The sequence below is a fragment of the Plasmodium chabaudi genome (assembly GCF_900002335.3).
Source record: "Plasmodium chabaudi chabaudi strain AS genome assembly, chromosome: 4".
Lineage (NCBI taxonomy): Eukaryota > Apicomplexa > Aconoidasida > Haemosporida > Plasmodiidae > Plasmodium > Plasmodium chabaudi.
Window position 1 is genome coordinate 299,178 of NC_030104.2, and position 19,589 is coordinate 318,766.

At 24.8% G+C, this 19,589-nt stretch overlaps 6 protein-coding genes and 1 non-coding gene across 7 annotated transcripts; 4 read left to right on the forward strand and 3 right to left on the reverse strand.

The window, feature by feature from the left end:
• Positions 1-21: 21 nt before the first annotated feature.
• On the forward strand, positions 22-1,899 carry PCHAS_0408100 (dual specificity protein phosphatase, putative; the record flags this gene model as incomplete). Its single annotated transcript, XM_016799980.1, has 6 exons — positions 22-873; positions 1,064-1,182; positions 1,278-1,353; positions 1,443-1,538; positions 1,629-1,706; positions 1,855-1,899. 6 exons carry the CDS (start codon positions 22-24, stop codon positions 1,897-1,899), a joined length of 1,266 nt encoding a protein of 421 aa, XP_016653282.1.
• Positions 1,900-2,155: 256 nt separating this feature from the next.
• PCHAS_0408200 (conserved Plasmodium protein, unknown function) lies at positions 2,156-3,122 on the reverse strand (the record flags this gene model as incomplete). Its single annotated transcript, XM_016799981.1, has 5 exons — positions 2,156-2,229; positions 2,313-2,396; positions 2,480-2,612; positions 2,788-2,867; positions 2,963-3,122. 5 exons carry the CDS (start codon positions 3,120-3,122, stop codon positions 2,156-2,158), a joined length of 531 nt encoding a protein of 176 aa, XP_016653283.1.
• A 579-nt stretch (positions 3,123-3,701) lies between these two features.
• Positions 3,702-8,442, reverse strand: PCHAS_0408300 (aurora-related kinase 2, putative; the record flags this gene model as incomplete). Its single annotated transcript, XM_016799982.1, has 3 exons — positions 3,702-3,779; positions 3,878-3,961; positions 4,093-8,442. 3 exons carry the CDS (start codon positions 8,440-8,442, stop codon positions 3,702-3,704), a joined length of 4,512 nt encoding a protein of 1,503 aa, XP_016653284.1.
• Positions 8,443-11,040: 2,598 nt separating this feature from the next.
• On the forward strand, positions 11,041-13,146 carry PCHAS_0408400 (N2227-like protein, putative; the record flags this gene model as incomplete). Its single annotated transcript, XM_735074.2, has 1 exon — positions 11,041-13,146. The coding sequence occupies one exon, from the start codon at positions 11,041-11,043 to the stop codon at positions 13,144-13,146; it is 2,106 nt and encodes a 701-aa protein (XP_740167.2).
• A 694-nt stretch (positions 13,147-13,840) lies between these two features.
• Positions 13,841-13,924, reverse strand: PCHAS_0408450. Its single transcript, XR_001678621.1, has one exon. It is a non-coding gene; the product is annotated as a small nucleolar RNA Me18S-Um1356 (small nucleolar RNA).
• An 894-nt stretch (positions 13,925-14,818) lies between these two features.
• On the forward strand, positions 14,819-17,355 carry PCHAS_0408500 (asparagine synthetase [glutamine-hydrolyzing], putative; the record flags this gene model as incomplete). Its single annotated transcript, XM_016799983.1, has 2 exons — positions 14,819-14,898; positions 15,684-17,355. The coding sequence occupies 2 exons, from the start codon at positions 14,819-14,821 to the stop codon at positions 17,353-17,355; spliced, it is 1,752 nt and encodes a 583-aa protein (XP_016653285.1).
• Positions 17,356-19,253: 1,898 nt separating this feature from the next.
• On the forward strand, positions 19,254-19,589 carry PCHAS_0408600 (60S acidic ribosomal protein P2, putative; the record flags this gene model as incomplete). The annotated part of the gene is made up of 1 exon (XM_736917.1): positions 19,254-19,589. One exon carries the CDS (start codon positions 19,254-19,256, stop codon positions 19,587-19,589), a length of 336 nt encoding a protein of 111 aa, XP_742010.1.

Here is a 19,589-nt window from a genome sequence, read left to right on the forward strand (position 1 = left end):
AAGATATAAAAGGATAAGAAGATGATAGTAAAGGTGTTTGATAAAATATTTATAAGTAATGTATACGATGCAAATAATGTATATAAATTAATAAGTCTTAATATTGGAGGTGTATTGACATGCTTCGAATGTAATGGAATTGAATGGTGTAGTCATCATGAAAGCGATAAGAATAGTTTATTATTTTACAAAGACAGGCTGATAAACTTTAAAGGAGAACTACCAAAAGAAGCAGATAAAAATGATAACAAAGCAGTAAGTAGTCCCAAAACTGAATCTCATGATGAATCAGAACATTGTGATCATATAATTTTTCCACGAGAAATATTAAATGATAAAATGGAAAATAATACTATTAGGGATTACATAAATTCAATGGTAGAAATTGAAAATGATGATTATGTTTGTTGTTTCAAAAACAGTGAGTCAAATCTAAAAGAACCACCTAATTTGGAAACAAATGAAAGTGAAAATAAAATACAAGAAGCAAAAGTAATGACAAATGTACAAACAGTTTGTGAATTAAATAAAACGATGAGAGAAAATTTGAGCATTTCTTATGATAATATATATAAAATAAAACATATGTATTTAAATATACTAGACACATTTGATGAAAATATATTAAATCATGTTGAAAAAGCACATGAGTTTATAGATAAAACAATTAATGAAAATAAAAATATTTTAATTCATTGTATGGCTGGAATTTCTAGATGTTCCTCTATAATATTATCATATGTTTCTAGAAAAAATCAAAAAGGAATTAATCATAATTTTTCAATACTTAAAAGTAGATATCCATTTGCTCACCCAAATGAAAACTTCTACCGACAACTCTTATTATATGAAAAAATGAACTATAACCTTGATGTAATAAAAAAATAAATATTTTTATTTATGCATAAATGGAAACTATTTTTATTTTTCATCTCATGGGATTGCAATTTTATTTTTTCATGTATTCAACTTTGTATATTCTATTTGTGCATTTTTTTACTACCGTCGAAAAACCTTAACATTTCAAAATGAGAGATAAAAATATTATTTTTTTTTTTTTAAGGGATCTAATGAATATCATAACATATATAAAAAAATTAAACTAAGCAATAAGTTTCTTGAAGATTTAAAATTTTGTAATTTAAATAATAAAGAAGCTCCTACCTGTAGATACAGTTGCAAGTAAGCTAAGCAAACATGCACAATGTCTGTATGAACAATTACCAATGTTATTTTTAAATTAGTATGCCCATCTATTTCACTACAATTTAATGCAGATTTTGCAGACGCGTCCTATTCAATGATAACGACATAATTGAGCATGACACAACGAAGAACCAAATCAAGAAGAAGGTTAGAAAAAAAATAACAATCTTAAACATGTGCAAAAATGCATGCCCTGATCATGCAACCGTTTCTTCATCTTTGATTTATTTTTAAAGTACGGAAAATTCTGTACAAGCATTTTTATAGAAAAGAAGGAGTGGATACTGACCGACAACAAAATGAAAGGCATTGTATATTGTCCTAACGCTAGTGTAATATGTTTAGAAAAATTGTTTATATTATAAATTATAATGTTTATAAATATCCATATAAGTAATACTTTTTTGGGTTTCTATTTTTAGTGTAATACCAAGCTTGGGAAATGGTCGTGGACTGGAATTTGCTGTTCCTGTGGCTACTTGCAAATCCCTGCATTTATGGTGAGTATATCATAAGTTAACAATTTTTATCTAAGCGTGTGTAGGTCTTATTATCTACCGAATGTGTTAATATACAAAAATATAAATACATATGAAAATACAAAACGATAATAAGATTATATAATCATCTTATCTTCTTCCCTTTCAGTTTAACGACTCTAATGTTGATCGTATGAAAATTAACATAAATTAAATAAAAAGTTTTGATACTTTAAGAGAGGAGTTTATTTATGTAATCTCAAAATAATTCATTTGTCTATACCCATTTTTTTAATTAATTTTTTTTTTTTTTGTCAAATAAAATATTTACTAAAAATAAATATGTAAACACAAAATTTATGATAAATTAATTTTTAAACTTTCTACAAATTTATATTAGCAAATGCTTAAAATTTTATTTATTTTGATCATATTTTAAATTAATATTATGATATAAAAATGGCTTGTTTTTACAATTCGTCTTTTACATTTTCAGACGTCGTCTTTCTTTTGTCGGCGTCTACTATTGGAAAAGTTCTTCCCTCTGAAAAGTTATTTTTATCACGTAAGAAGTAGCCAAAAATGAGTGATCAAAATGGTTGGCAAAAATGGGCATAAGTAACTCACCTGGAAACCGCTTATCAAACCCGATTTGTATGTAGTCTATTTCCTTTTGAATTAAAAAGTATGTGGCTAGATTTTCAGTAATTTCTACAAACGTTTCAGCATTAAAAATGATGTAATAAAATATGTTGAAAAAAAAATATGATAATTATCGATTTGATTGTTATTACCTTTTTTTTGATAATAACATATAAACTCTCCAACCCCATTTTTTTTAAGTTGAACATTCATCATTGCATTTTGTAAAAGCGTCATGTATTTTTCTCCAAGTTTCATTAAATTAGAGTGGTTTTTATATATGCTCTGAAAATCGGAGTTGTAAATATAATAGTAAACAAATTAAAAAGAGTCGAGATATGTTCATAATGAATGATAGAAATAAATAGCAGAACGAGCAAGCATCCCATGAATATGTACACACCCAAAATATAAGCCCAACTGGCATATAGACAAACATAAAATTGCCTAATATACTTACATAATCACCATCAATCCGAACATAAATATAAATATGGGTCACATAAGTGTAATTATCTTCATATGCTATTTCGTCTATGTCTGTCAATGTAAATTATTAATATGATTATGCACATATTTTATTTATTTATCAAAATAGTTAATAAAATGGTGTACATTATTTTGTAAAAACCCACTTTCAATATCATCCTCTAATCCAGATAAATCCAATTCTTCCATGTCTTTTTCAAAATCGCGATTTAATGGATTATCATTTTTGGGTTGATTTAAGTCTTGACTATTAACCAAATTTAATTGTATTAAAATTAATAAAAAAAATAAGTAATAGATTTTCATTTTATATTAAAAGTTTTAAAAAAAAAAAAAAACGCATACATATGTACAGATATGTGTAAGCAGAAAAATGTTATACATGCGTTTTGACATATAAAAAATATATTTATAACTTAATTATTATATAATTCACAAAAAACGATAAAAAGAAAAAAAACAAAAGGCAAAATAATAGAGTAATTAACCTAATGCTTGATTATGTAAATATAAATATGATAGGACGTCGGAAGCGCTAAATATCTCATGTATGTACACGAAAAAAATTACATATTAAATAAAATCAAATGGGTAATATATTTTTAAAAAGTTTAAGAAACAAATAGAAAAATGATATCAAAAATTTTTTAAATCGCATATAAAAAGAATAAATTAAATATCAAGTTGCCATTAAATTCACTACAGCTATTCTCCACTATCTTCCCCTATTCTAAAGCATATGCATATATACATTCCTTACACCCATAAACAAAAAAAAAGAAAAAATCGCCTCTCCAATTTTATATTTTTGCACAAATTAAAAGCGATATTTGCCCACAAAATAATTTGATAATAAAGAATTCGTCTTTTTTGTATCTCTATTAATTATAGGAATTGCGTTATCCAAGGGTGGGACTTGACTTCCTCGGCAGAAATTCGCTCTTCAGAGCTCCGGCTGCAAAGCTAAATTATAAAGAGAACCGCCAACAAATTAGTAAACACAACAAGCAAAGTAAAAGAAGTAAAAGAAGCATAGCATGAAATTATTATCCATTTCATACCCTCAATATTAATTCGCGGGCCATTTGCGAAACAGTTTTGGGAAAGTGAAAATCAAACTCCTTAATCTGCTCAAACACTCTTTCCTGAATTGGAAAAAAAAATAATAGAAAGGCATATATGTAGACAGGTAAAAAACGGTCCTAATCTGGTTGGGATAAAACTAGCATATAAGTGGATAAGAAATAAATGAGTGATGACTTGCGTTGGCACAAACCTGCGAGTTGTCCGTGAAGGGGGGGAAACCAACGAGGAGCTCAAAAATTACGATGCCTAAGCACCAAAGATCAGCATTGCAATCATATGGTATTTGATTAATAATTTCTGGAGGCATATAATCTACAGTTCCACAAAAGGTGCTTCTTTTTTGTCTTTTATTTTTTAATTGACAAGAAAAACCAAAATCAGCTATTTTAATAATACCATATTTATATATTTTACTAGCATGTTCATCACTATATACATCACTATCGGAATAATGAATTAATATATTATCCGGTTTTAAGTCTCTATGTATAATATTAAAATTATGTAAATAAGACAACGCATCAGCTATTTGATAAACATATAATGCTACTTGTTCTTCTTTAAATGTATCATGTTTTAGTTTCATTTTATTTCTTATAGATCCACCATTTGCTATTTCTAATACTAAAAATAAACGTGTTTTATCTTCAAAATAAGCTATTAAATCTAATATATTTATATGTTTTAAACTTGATTGTATAATTATTTCTTTTAATACTTGTCTTTCTATTTTTAGTGATAAAATAGTATCTTTTGCCATTACTTTTAATGCAACTTGTAAATTCTCTTTTCTTATAATAGCTTTAAATACTAATCCTGTTCTTCCATTTCCTATTGGATGTTTATCAACTACAAAATCGTTTTGTTCATAAGATCTTTCATTTTGTTTCAAATTAAAAGCAAGTAATGGCTGTAGCATTGCATTAGTATCACTTTCTTCATCGTCTTCGCTATCCTCTTCTTCATAGGCTTCTTCATTTTCGTTGTCTCCCATTTTATCATAATTTGCAGCATCATTCCGTTCGCTCTCTGTTTGTTCGCAATGTAATTTCTCTTGCTTATTTACTTTTTTCTTCTTGTCCATTTCATTTTCTTTCCTCTCCTGTTCTTTAGCTAGCCACTCAAAATATGACAACTCTTTTTGTTCCTCACCATTATTAAGAGAATTGCTTGTGTTAATATTTTTAGATCCTTTTTCATCCTTATCCTTCAAATATTCCAGAGACTCATCATTTTTACTATCATTATTATTGGTGTTATTATTAATGTAACAACTTTGGTTCGGTGCCTCCTGTACAGTATAAGGGTATTCACTATCACTTTCACAATGTCCTTTTTTATCTTTTAAAAATAGCATATTGTCATAATGAAATTGCCCATTCTTACTTAATCTTCCATATTTGTTATCACAACCATAATCATCCCTACTTCTATAATTATTTCGACAATCATATTTATTTGCATTTTTTTCTACTTCTTTTTGATTTCCAGGAGGAATCGAATTACTTTTTATTTTATTTTTTTTCATCAAATATTTATATTTTTCCATTTCTTTGCTTATAATATCTTTATTATTATTGCTGTTATTATTATTATTCTTTTTCTTATTACAAGTTCGATTGGCATTATTTTCATTTGGCTTACGTGTGTTATTGGGATTTTGATTTATGTTATTGTTAGGTGTGCATTTTTTATTATTATAATTGTTTGAACTTTTAATACTATTTTGATCCTTATTTATTATTTTATTATATTGATTTTTTGTTTGTGGATTAATCTGTTTATTTTCTACAACCGGATTTATATTGGTATTAATTTTGGCAACTTGGTTGAACATTTCTCTTTTTTTTTTATTTACTTCATCCTTTTTTATAACCATATTATTTTTTTTATCCATAACATTATTAGTAACATTAGAGGAAGAACTAGTTTTATTACTATTCCATTTAGACACATATTTATTATTTACCAAACTTTTCATCTTTAATTTGTTGTCTTCTACTTCTTTAGCTTTAGATCCATAGTTCATATAATTATTATTAGTTTGTCTTTTTACGAGCAAAGTATTTTTTGTGCTTTTTTGGGTACTGTTACTTGAGGGTACTGTACGAATATCCTTGTTATTATTTACTCTTTCTCTATTTAAAATGTTGGTCTTTGCCATATTATTACTATTAATAGTATTGCTTTTGCTATTATTATCTATATTTGATTCCTTTATGCCTGTCATATTTTCACGAACAACTTCACTACCAACATTTCGCTTGTATAATGGAACCTCCTTTTTCTCTCCCACTTTGCTATTAATAGAATTTTCCTCCTGTAATCCATTTTTAGAAACATTTTTATTATTGGGTAAGAACATTTTTGTTTTACTTTTTTCAAAATTTAGATTGTTACGATTTTGAAACGTTTTTTGAATAAATGTATTTTTATTCCCATCTACATTCTCGTTAGGATTTTTTTTTTTCATCCTTTCCAAGAATGAATTATTATATGTTTTATTATATTCTATTTTTTGTTTTTTTTTTACTTTTTCGTTATTATCTTCTAATTCTTTATTCTCATTTGCACTATGTTTATAATTATTATTTACTGTATTATCTATAGTCTTTTTCTTGGCCTGAATATTACTTAAATTTGTATGCATATTAGAACTAGAAATTTTCTGAATACTATTTTTTGTTATTCCATTATTTCGTGATATCTTACTATTTATTTTATCCAAATTTGTATTAACTCTGCTAAATCCAAATACTTTATGACGATCTAAATTTTCCTTTTTATTTGTTTCTTTGAAACTATTCTTTATTCCTGTCTTTATGTTATTTTTTAAATAATTAGCACTAGACACACATTTATTATTAGAGGACAATGTATGAGTGGAAAATAATCTTTTACTTATTGATTCATTATATTTGTTTTTTTTTATTAAATTATTTTTACCCTCGCTTCCTTTCTTATTTAATAAATTTTCACCATCTTCATCATTTTTATTTTGACCTTTATTCAAAGCATGATTTGTGTTATCTACTAATTTATGTTTATATGTATTCATAATATCGTTCGAAACTTCATTTTTTTTTAGCCCATCGCTTTGATTTTTACCATTGTTAGAAGATAAATCATGTTCCCAATTATCCTTTTTCGCATCTTCATTGTCATTATTATCCTTATAAATAATATTTGACTCCTCTTGAGATAGGCTAATTGTATTTTTAGTATCTATAGGTTTAGAAACATCTATTTTTAAATCATTTAAAACACCATCATTAGATTCGATTTCACTTCCATCTTTCACATTATTATATAATAATTTTCTATTTTCATGATTAATATTATTCTCTTTATTTAAAATAGTACGTGTACCATATTGTTCTTCACTTTTATCTTCGTAATATTGATGATTTTTATTTGTGTCTATCAATTTATTATCGTACATAAAATTACGCCGAACAAAATTATCATTATTATTTATCTTTTCTTCTTCTATTTTGCATGAACGAGGTATAACATTTTCATCAGCTTCCAAATAAGAGTTTTCAGAATTGTTTACTTTTTTATAATAATAATTACAATTTTCATTCGTATTATATGAATGAGGATTATGAGTTTTTGTACTATCGTTACTACTTTGGTTTATAATGCTATACAAGCTTTTTTCCGATTCAGATATATTATGGACCCTGCTTTGTGTCTTTTCCATATTTTTTACATTCATTATATCATTTTGTAAATTCTTAATTTTTGAAATATCTTCAGGCATATCCTTAATGTGCATATATTTTATATTCATACGTGAATCATTTATATCTGTTTTTTTATAAGTGTTATAATAATAATCTTTATTAAGAGAATGGTTTACTCGTTTTTTTTCATAAGTTTCTTCTTCCATTTCTCTTTTTCTTTTATAAAAGGAATCTAAACTATTATTAGGCTCTTTAAATTTTTTCATAGTTTTACAATTATAAGAATAGTATTCATTATTGGTGATGTTATTGTCTTTTTCAATATCATTACGATTGCCGTTCCAATTATTATTATCTCTTAATATATTTTGATCTGCATATCCTGATGTGTGCATATTTTTTATTAATTTATCATCACTGTTTTTAAAATAAAGATATTCATTATTGTTTATATTAGCATTTTTCCTATTGTTTACAGTATCATTATCTTTACCCTTAATAATGTTAGTAGTATAATTATCTTCCCTCATATTTGGATTCCGAATTACATAATTCTCATTTTCACTTTTTGAAAAGAATCGTTGATTATTATTTTTAATATTTACTAGATTAGTTGATTTATTTCCTGATATATTTATTTCTCCTCCGACACTTTTATTAATGTGGTGTCCATTTTTATTATACATGTTATTAGAATCACCTATTTGATCATGATAAAATCTTTCTACATTGTTATTTTTTTTTATATTTGTATTAAATTTTAATATGTCATCATTGACTAAATTGCTTGTATTTTTGTTTAATACATTTTTTTCTTTCAAATAATTGTGACTTTTTATGTTTTCATTCATATTTATACAATTTAAAACATGAAATCTTCGTTTGTTAATCGAAATATAAATCTCTGCTTTTGTATATGAGAGGAATCATATTTGTATTCTTTATAGAATCTATTTTTTATGCTATCAAAGAATATGATTTCTCTCTCATATGTGTAAGTATATGCGCATAGATAGCGTATATATACGTACTCTTATGTTTTATGTTTATAATATATATAATACACTTTTATGTGAAAAGGTCCCTTGATTTATAAAGGGCTCAAATTCGACATTTCAAATAAACGCATACACTTTTGTAATATACATATATTTATTTATTTTACGGGTGGCATATATAATACTTCCCATATGTATGCACATAACGGAGATTATATGGGGGCTATATCTTATCGAGATAATATATATGAAACAAAATGAAGTGTATATGCTTATTAAGTTTGGGACTCATTGGACCCTTAATATATATGTGAATATGTACATGAGCATGGACATTTATAAATATATGAATATGTGTGTAGATACTATATAAGTATAATATGTATGCAAATGTATAAACATGAAATTATATAAATACATACGTATGCACATAAATACATATGAAACATATGCGAACAAATTATGTGTGCATATGTATACATATATACTTTTTATTAGCACGCCATTTATTCAGTAGAATAAAAGAAAATATTTTTAATTTTTTTATTACAATTTTTTTCAATTCATTGTCTTAGATCTCTTTTTATATTTATTATTTAAAAAATATATATAATTTTTATTAATTTTATTAATTAAAAAATGTTAAGTTATTTTATGTATTATTTATAATTATATTTTTTTTATTCGCGTTCATACGTTTTTTCGCCTATTTATTATGATTCGTTTTTTTCTTCAATAAATTAGCTGGAAATATATTTTTTTTTACCTGCACAGCAATAATTTTTTTAATTATTTTTTTTTTAATATACATTGTTAGACATTTACACACAATAAATAAAAAAATATATATGACCATAACAATGCGTTTATTAAGTAAAAATCACGTATTCGTGAAAAAAATAAAATACGGGATGGAGAAAAGAAATCGAAATATTAAGCATAATTGCGATATATATATTTATCAATAAGTTTTTTTACAAATTAAGAACTGGTAATGGTATTAGTGGAGTAGCTGGCTGGATTGAAATACTTATGATAAGCTCATAAAATATTTAATAAGTGTTACACATATGAGACTGATTACATTTAAAGGGTGTTCCTTTTTTATAATTCAAATGAAAATGTAAAAGATTGCATAAGCATATGTGTTTATTTTCATCTTAATTATTGTCTGTGTTATATATATTAAATCGGATGAATATCTTATCACATATAAAAAATGGGATACAGCCAAATTAAGGTTGTATTAATTACAAAAATAGTGTGTAAACTGAACGAATAATGTAAAATATAGCTAGCCAATAATGTATGCTACTCCAAAATAATGAATGAAAAATATTAAATTTCTTATCATTATCCTTTGTATATAATATGACCTTATTTTTAAATTATTGCAAAAAGGAGTTCACATTCTTATATGCCTACTTTATGCTTATATATGCACCATCAAACATTTTTAAAGAGGTATTAATGTCTTGTTTTATTCTATTTTTTCGTTTTAATCATTATTACCTAAGCAGACACATTTGCAAATTGGATAATAATTTGTGTTTATATGATCAAAGGGAAATACGAAAAGTAAAAACAAATAGGGAAATAAATATGTTATAAAATAAACATGAGAAAAGGGAATGTTGCTTATTTGCTAAAATAAAAAATTAAATCTGTTTTCTTTTTTATCCTATATATATGTACGATTTTATTATTATGCATGCATAATACTATTATGGGACATATTATGTGTGCTATTCAAAGGGAAAATGGGAAAAATAAAAAATATTGCATAACATACGGTAAATTGACCCTGAGATATACAATTAAAATATTTTCAAAAAAAATGTACATAACTTTTTAATAGGGGTAAAGGATAGAACAGTTACTATATAATTATCCGTTTTATAATAATTTATTTTCAATTATACATTCTAATCCAAAATTGGCATAAAAGTATTGTAATTTTTTACAATTACATTTGATATATAATTTTTTTTAATATAGTTTATTATTAAATTTATATATTATTTCCTCCTAATTAGCATTTAATTTAATTTTATTTTATTTTGCATGCCACTTTTATTCTCCGTATTACTTACAAATGTACGCAATACTTTTATTTTTTTTTTTTGCGTTGCAAACTACATAGATTATAACACAATTTTTTTTAACGAAATATGCTAATTGGTTATATAGGTCAAATGATAAGTTGTTAAATATATTCCAAATTAATTTCAAAAAAATTGTAAAAGTAGCTCCATAGTTTGTTGTAGTTGTGAAAAGAAAGCAGAAAATTACCACGAGGATATTAGTAAAAAATAAGAAAAGCCAAAATATAAAAAAATTATGTTAATAAAAAAAATTAAGTTAATAAAATTAAATAAATAATAAACATATGTATCCATGCAACACAAATAATTTGAAAAAAAAATAGTAGCCCATATTAATACAAAAAAAATGCCAAATACTGATGAGCTACATAAGAAAAGCAAATCAAACAATGCCACTAATAATGACCATATTAATGAAAACACAAAGGATTCAATAATATGTAATAGCCATATAAATGATCAAAATAGCAATTCTAATATGGAAATAAATGATAATAGACAAACGGATGGAAACGAAGAGTACTCAAGAGATTTAAACAATTACAATGATGTAAGGAAAAATAACTTTGAAGAATGTTATAATAATAGTTGTTGTAATTCTCATATAGATTGTTATGATGATGATAATAATATTGATATGCTAAATGATGAAGAAGAAAAACATTTTTGTAATGTTTGTTTTTCTTTTTTATATTATAAAAAATATTGTTTTTATGAATTGTTAAGAATATATAGAAATTTGTGCATGTTAAATGAAGAAGAAAAAAGTTTATTATCAGAATCGATTTATTGTAAAGTATATAAAATGTATCTAGCTGTTTTAAATAATTATTATTTTATATTAAATATATTATTACCACAAATATCAACACCTATTCTACTTAATTTATTATCCTATACATTTCATAAAGACTGTGGAGAAAATCATATAGACGATGAAATTTGTTGTAACCATAATAGTTTTGGCAATACCGAAAATGGCGCATTAAATATGGGTCATACAAAAATAGAAAAACAAACTAGCGGTAGTAGTATAGGGAAAAAATCAAGAGAAGAGATCATAATAAATACAATAATAGATAATTTAACAGAACAAGAAAAAGCTAGCATTGATAAGATATATAATTATAACAATTTAGATGCAAAAATTTTGTGTAAAGATGAGCCATTAACCATATTAAATGAAATCAAATCAAAAATCATGAATAAAAAAAAAGATTGTGATATGCTTAAATTGTTTGATAATCAATCTGGCTTATTACTATTAGATGATAATAATCAAAATAATAAAGACAACACAAAAAAACAACATGTACAAAATACTGAAGATACGATCTCTATAAATAACGACCAGGTAGACCATCATGACGAAAACAAAACTAGCGAAGCAGACATAAAGGAAGCACACTTATCAGAAAATAATACTATATTACAAGATGAAAAAAATGATATAAAAAATATAACTGAAAATATAACTGAAAATATAAATGATGAACAGAATAGTGTAATTACAAATATTGATCATGTAAATCTTAAGAATCAACCAGAACATATTTCGGTTTCTATTAATCAAGAAGAATGTAATAATCATGAAAAATCAGAACATATATCACCAGGATTAAGAATTACAAATATGTATTCTCCATCTCTTGATGAATATTCATTAATACAAAATATGAGCAAAGTACGAAGTACATTAAGACAATTTGTTCGTGATTGGTCTATTGAAGGTATAGAAGAAAGAAATAATGCATATGATCCAATTTTAAAAAGTTTAGAAAAATATCTTCCAATAACTGATAATTATATACCCAAAATATTATGCCCAGGATCAGGGTTAGGTAGATTACCATATGAAGTAGCAAAAAGAGGTTATAAAAGTCAAGGGAATGAATTTTCCTATTTTATGCTTTTATCATCAAATTTTATTTTAAATTATTATAACCAAAAAGATTCATTACATATTCAACCATATTGTATTAATACATTAAATAGAAAGAAAAGAGATGATCATTTAAAAATTATTAATTTACCAGATGTTAATACATATAATAAAGATGTATTAAATTCTGAATTTTCAATGTGTGCTGGTGAATTAGTTGAAGTCTATTATGAAGAAAAAGAACAATTTGATGGAATATTAACATGTTTTTTTTTAGATACAGCTAAAAATATTTTTGTTTATATTCGAACATTTGCAAATATACTTAAACCAAATTCATTATGGTCAAATATTGGGCCATTACTATTTCACTATGCTGAGATGCCAAATGAAATGTCTATTGAACTAGCATGGGATGAAATAAAATTTATTATCTCAAAATGGTTTACTATTGTAGATGAACAATGGATAGACAATTATTATACTACAAACATAGATTCAATGATGCAAGTACAATATCATTGTATTTTTTTTAATGCCATTCGAAATGATGTGCCTGTTGAAGACTAGATTTAACCCTTTTCAACAGCTGCTATCTAAATAATCAATAATACTTTACGGATCATAAATGATACTATCAATTAGTATATAACATAAACTTGTTTTGCAAACATTATTCATTTGTTTATTTTATTTTTTATTTTTACTTTTTTACGTCTCGCGTCTTTTGTTAGAAAATTTAAAAAATAATAGAAGGCATAATTTGAATATATGCATATGCATCATAAAATTAATATATTTCTAATTTTTTATAATTCATTATAACACCGTGCATTTTCGAATATTTCGTGAATATTTACGTTTATATGTTTTTAATTGTTTTAACTTATACATGGTACTGCTTACATATGTACCTACTATTAATTATTATACAATTCCCAACATTAAACAGTTATTTAAAATTATAATAATAAATTCGACCGATATTTATAGCCCACTATGGTACATATATTACAAAGCACATACCAAACAATCGTTTTGTAGATATATGTACCTATATACATCATGAGCATAAAAGCAAATTTGTAGAAACACTTATCTAGCAATAAAAAGAATGATAAGCAGCTTAATTATTTTCAAATTCAATACATTATTTGAACTCTACGGAAAATGCATAAAATACCAGCCGTATAGGTACATTATACATAAAATATGCAAATTATGAAAATATATATAATCTCCTATTTTATTGTTTGATGAATTATTTTAATCAGATTGTGATGCATGTAAAGTTATCTACACAGCAATTATTCAGATGAGCTGGGTAAAGTTTATCATCATTTTAAAATAATCCTTAACAAAGAGATATTTATATTTTAAGAAAGTTTTGGTGTGCTATCCATCATATATAATAAGCATATTTTTATAATGCTTAAAAATGAGAATTCAATAATAAGGGAAATTATTATTGCTATTTAAGAGCTTGTTGTTACAACATTTTTTCTTAAATAATTTCCTTCAGCAAATATCAAAAATTGCTGGAAAAATGTAAAAATATATAAAATAATTATAGAAAGATAAAATATAAATATATGTTTACAAAAAATAAAAATATAAAAAAATAAAAATAATTATGTAAGGCAAAAATTAGGAACATATAAAATAATAAAGCATATTAAAAAATATTAATATCTAGCCAAAATATAATTTTTTTTATAAAAAATATATTAACATGAAATATAAAAAATAGCCAGTTCATTTAATTTATGAACATATTAAGAATACATACAAAAAAGCTATCATATTATATATGCATGCATATGTAAGTACTTATTTTTACAATCTATATATAACGAAAAAACGCGTAGCCCCTATTTCATTCAGTTCTTACTACGCCACATCATATATATCCTATTTTATGCGCGCGTTAAAAAATAGGATTGTAAAAAATATCCTATATATTTTTCCTGTATAGAAAAAAAAAAATATTAATAAAAAAAATAAAAAAAAATATATAGGGTGGATATAGCTATTTGGTCATATTTTAAGTATAAATTTGTTATTTAAAAATATCCTATATTATATATTTTTTTATAATAAGGGAACAATTATTTTTACAACAAATTTATAAAATAAGAAATATATATAATATTAAATTTAATAATAATATATTTCCTTTAAATATAAAATATTTTTATAATTAAATTCTGCAAAAAAATACGTATTCACATATAAAAATATAATGTGTGGAATTTTAGCTATTTTTCATTCAGCTATTGAAACCAATCGATTAAGAAGGAAGGCCTTAAGTTTATCAAAAATGTAATATATATATTTTTTAAATAATTATAAAACAAGATCCTACATATATATGTGTTTTGTGGCGATATAACCACTGGACCTATATTCTATTCTTAATATAGTAATGAAAAAATGATGTTTATTCGATAATGTGTGCAAATGAATTGTCATTGTTTAAAGGGGAGAAAAAATTATATTTCTTAATTTATGGCTTTTTTGTTACCGTATTTCACTGAAATTTTAGTTCCTATAACCACAAAAAATATATAAATGCTAATCATATAATTTTTATCCTTTCAATCATTTATTTGTATATATATTCTATCATATTAAAAATGTTCGTTCTTATGTTTTATTATTCTTAACAAAATGTACCCTTAATATGTTTGCCTTTTGTGTATATGATATAAAATTTCAAATATTTCAATTGTTTGTACATTCATTTTCAATGATCTGAATTTATCTACATATATGTCGTTGCATTTATCTGGTTATAGTCTTTGGCTTATGTCACTTCGTTGCAAATGCGTGTCGGTTCTTTGAAAGGTCAGCATAATAGAAGCAAATATCAAAATGATGTAATACCACTGCACATGTTATTCCCTTCAAATTAAGCACACTGGTGTATTCGGATAAAATTTCATTTTTTCTGTAGCAAAAATACTGTACAGAAAATAAGTTTGGTTCACGTATTTAGATAATATAAAATTCCAGTGGTTATATCTTGTCAATCCATAAATGTATTTGCTTTTTTCTGTACATCCTCATTGCACTCATAAACATTTCATCATTGACTTTATTCTTAGATTACGACACCGTGGACCAGATTGGAATGGCATAGTTGTCGAAGAAAATCAAGATGGAACAACAAACGTATTAACCCACGAAAGATTAGCAATTGTAGATGTATTATCAGGACATCAACCATTATATGATGACACAAAAGAAATATGTTTAACTATTAATGGAGAAATATATAATCATTTAGAATTAAGAAAATTAGTAAAACAAGATGTTTTAGATACATTAAAAAGTAAATCAGATTGTGCTATTATTCCAAACTTATATAAAATATATAAAGAAAAATTACCTTCTATGTTAGATGGTATATTTGCAGGAGTTATCAGTGATAAAAAATATAATACATTTTTTGCATTTAGAGACCCTATAGGAATATGCCCACTGTATATAGGTTATGCAGCAGATGGATCAATATGGTTTGCATCTGAATTTAAAGCATTAAGGATACATTGTGTAAGATATGTAGCATTTCCACCTGGTCATTATTATATGTGTAATAATGGGAAAGGTGAATTTGTTAGATATTATAATCCCAATTGGTGGAAATTAGATAGCCCTATACCCAACACTAAAATCGATTTAGAAAAAATACGTACTACTTTAGAAAATGCAGTAATTAAAAGATTAATGGGTGATGTACCATTTGGAATTTTATTATCTGGTGGTTTGGATTCATCTATAATTGCATCTATAATTGCAAAACATTTAAAATCAATACAATCTGACGCTACTAGTAATAATAATATTAGCGGAACATGTATTGGAAAAAATAATAAAAATTCAAATACTTTAAAAAGTTTTTCTATTGGATTAAAAGGGTCTCCTGACTTGAAAGCAGCTAAAGAAGTTGCCGATTTTTTAAACACTGATCATACAGAATTTCATTTTACAGTTGATCAAGGTATTGATTCATTACATGATGTTATATACCACATTGAAACATATGATATAACAACTATTCGTGCATCTACACCTATGTATATTCTTTCAAGGTTAATAAAAAGTAGTTGTATTAAAATGGTTTTAAGTGGTGAAGGATCCGATGAAATATTTGGCGGATATTTATATTTTCATAAAGCACCAAATGCCGAAGAGTTTCACAGAGAATTACAAAGAAAAATACATGATCTACATATTTATGATGTCTTACGAGCAAATAAATCTACTATGGCTTTTGGTATAGAAGCACGTGTACCATTTTTAGATTTAGAATTTTTAGATTTAGTTATGAATATAGATCCAAAAGAAAAGATGTGTTCGAATAATAAAATTGAAAAAGATATTTTAAGAAGAGCTTTTGCTGGCTATTTACCTGATCACATTCTTTACAGACAAAAGGAACAATTTTCGGATGGTGTTGGTTATAATTGGATTGATGGATTAAAAGAACATGCAGAAAAAAAAATATCAGATGCTCAATTTTCTAGAGCTCCATTCCTTTTTCCATATAATACACCAAAAACAAAAGAAGCATATTTATACCGATGTATATTTTATCAATGTTTTCCTGAACAATGCGCTCAAGAATTTGTACCAGAGGGTCCATCTATAGCTTGCTCTACAAGCAAAGCGGTTGAATGGGATGAGCAATTCAAAATAAATCCTGACCAATCAGGTAGATATGTTTTGGATATACATAAACATTCAAAATCTTTTGAGGATATAAAAGCCGCCTAAACAATTAGCACTTGACATCACAAAATTTAGAAAAAAAACAAGGGATGAACAGAAATCAACATATCCGATTATATGCAATACGGGAAGTCAGTTTACAGACAAATCATATAATTTAATAAAATTTAACCGTCTTTATTTTTTATATCCATGCACCTTTATATAATTTTTTTTATTAGTGGATTTCCTGTGAACGTCTAGCTCACACTAATACATATTAGCATTGCATATAAATGGTTATTCCTTATGTGAAAACAATGCCGAAGTTTTTGAAAATGCAGAAAAATAATAGTATACGTAGTTACAATAATTTTATTATTGTTTTAAAAAATGTTTAATATTTTACAATTTAAATTATTTTTTTTTTATCTCTCTACAAAATAGTTTACATGTATTTTGTGCAAATATGCATGAGCATACATTTTTTGAAAGTTTCATTTTTTTATCATTATTTTTCATGTTGCGCCATTGTATTTGTGACATATAAAAGTGTAAATAGGCACAGTTATATATACTATATATAAGCTCGCCATTTATTCAAACATTGTCCATCATTTATTTTATGCAACTATACTTACAAACAAAACGAATTTATCCGTTTCCCTCCTAAAGTATTAAATATAAAACACATGTATTCGCATATTATACACAGTATTTATAAAAATAAAAATTTAATAAAACCGCATTTTTTATGTTACTTTATAGTAAAATTAAAATATTAAAAAGGGTAGGCTATATATTTTTTATTTTTTTTTATGGGCCTTTTAAAAATCGTAAAAATGGAAAAAATCAATGTTTTGGCAGTATAAAATTTTATAGGGAAAAATTGTTGTTTATGCAGGCATAATTTTAAGGCACAATTTACGGCGTAATTTTTTGAATACCCTAGGCCTATTAAAATTATATGCATATTATATATATGCAATTAAATTAATTTATTTACATAATTATTTTCCTTGACTGCACTTTGAGTACTGCAAGATTTATGTAGCATATTATAATTTAATATAGCCCCTTTCGCATATTATTTTTTGCATATAAATAATAAAATAATACTAGTTACATTTTTTTACCCCGTATAGTTAAAAAATGTTAAGGCTTATTATTTTTAAGTAGGCTTAATGATGCATATAAAAAATATAAAATGGAAAAGGGGAATCCCAATATTTTTAAAAAAATAAATAATTAGTATGCATACTTTTGTATACATATTATTATATGATACAATAAATAACAGCACCAAAATATATATAAATATTATATAAATAATATAATAAAAAAAAACGTATAGATCACAAAAGTATATTATTAACACATATATTTTTATATACAATACTTAAAAAAATATATATATTACGAACAAAACTTCTCATCGCTTTTTTTTTTATTTGAAAAATAAATAAAAATATTGTGTTTATTTTTTATAATAAAATAATATAATTATTTATGTATAGAGAAAAAATAATTTTTTTCCAATCCTAGAATTAATTTTCACTATTTAAAACATTTTAAAACACAATTTTTTAATAAATTAAACAAATTGTAAATCCATTTAAATTCCAAATTTATTATTTAAAAAGGCTAATCACTAAAATGTAAGAAACAAATTTACATATCTTAATAAACTTTTATACATACAATTATATTCTTTGTATATATAAAATACTTTTTTGAAAAAAATATATTTTCTCTTTAATATTCATTTTTTTATTTCGAATGTATGATATGAAGTATGTATATTATACTGCTTATATTATAAATAATATTTTGGGGCTTGTATAATATTCACATTTTTTAAGTAGCTATATATTGTGGTATATATATATGAACGTATACTAGCCCGTTGTATGGATTTATTTATTTCATATATTTTTCCCTTACGTTTTTTATAGTAGATAAAAATGGCTATGAAATACGTTGCAGCTTATCTTATGTGCGTTTTGGGAGGAAATGAAAACCCCGGAAAAAAGGAAATTAAGAATGTATTAAGTGCAGTAAATGCAGAAGTTGAAGAAGAAGTTTTAGGTAGCTTATTAGATTCATTAAAGGGAAAGACTTATCATGAATTAATAACCGAAGGATTAAAGAAATTACAAAATGTTGGAGGAGGTGGTGCTGTCGCTGCTGCTGCCCCAGTAGCAGGTGATGCTGGAGATTCTAAGAAAGAAGAAAAGAAAGAAGAAAAAGAAGAGGAAGAAGAAGAAGAAGACGATTTAGGATTTTCCTTATTCGGTTAA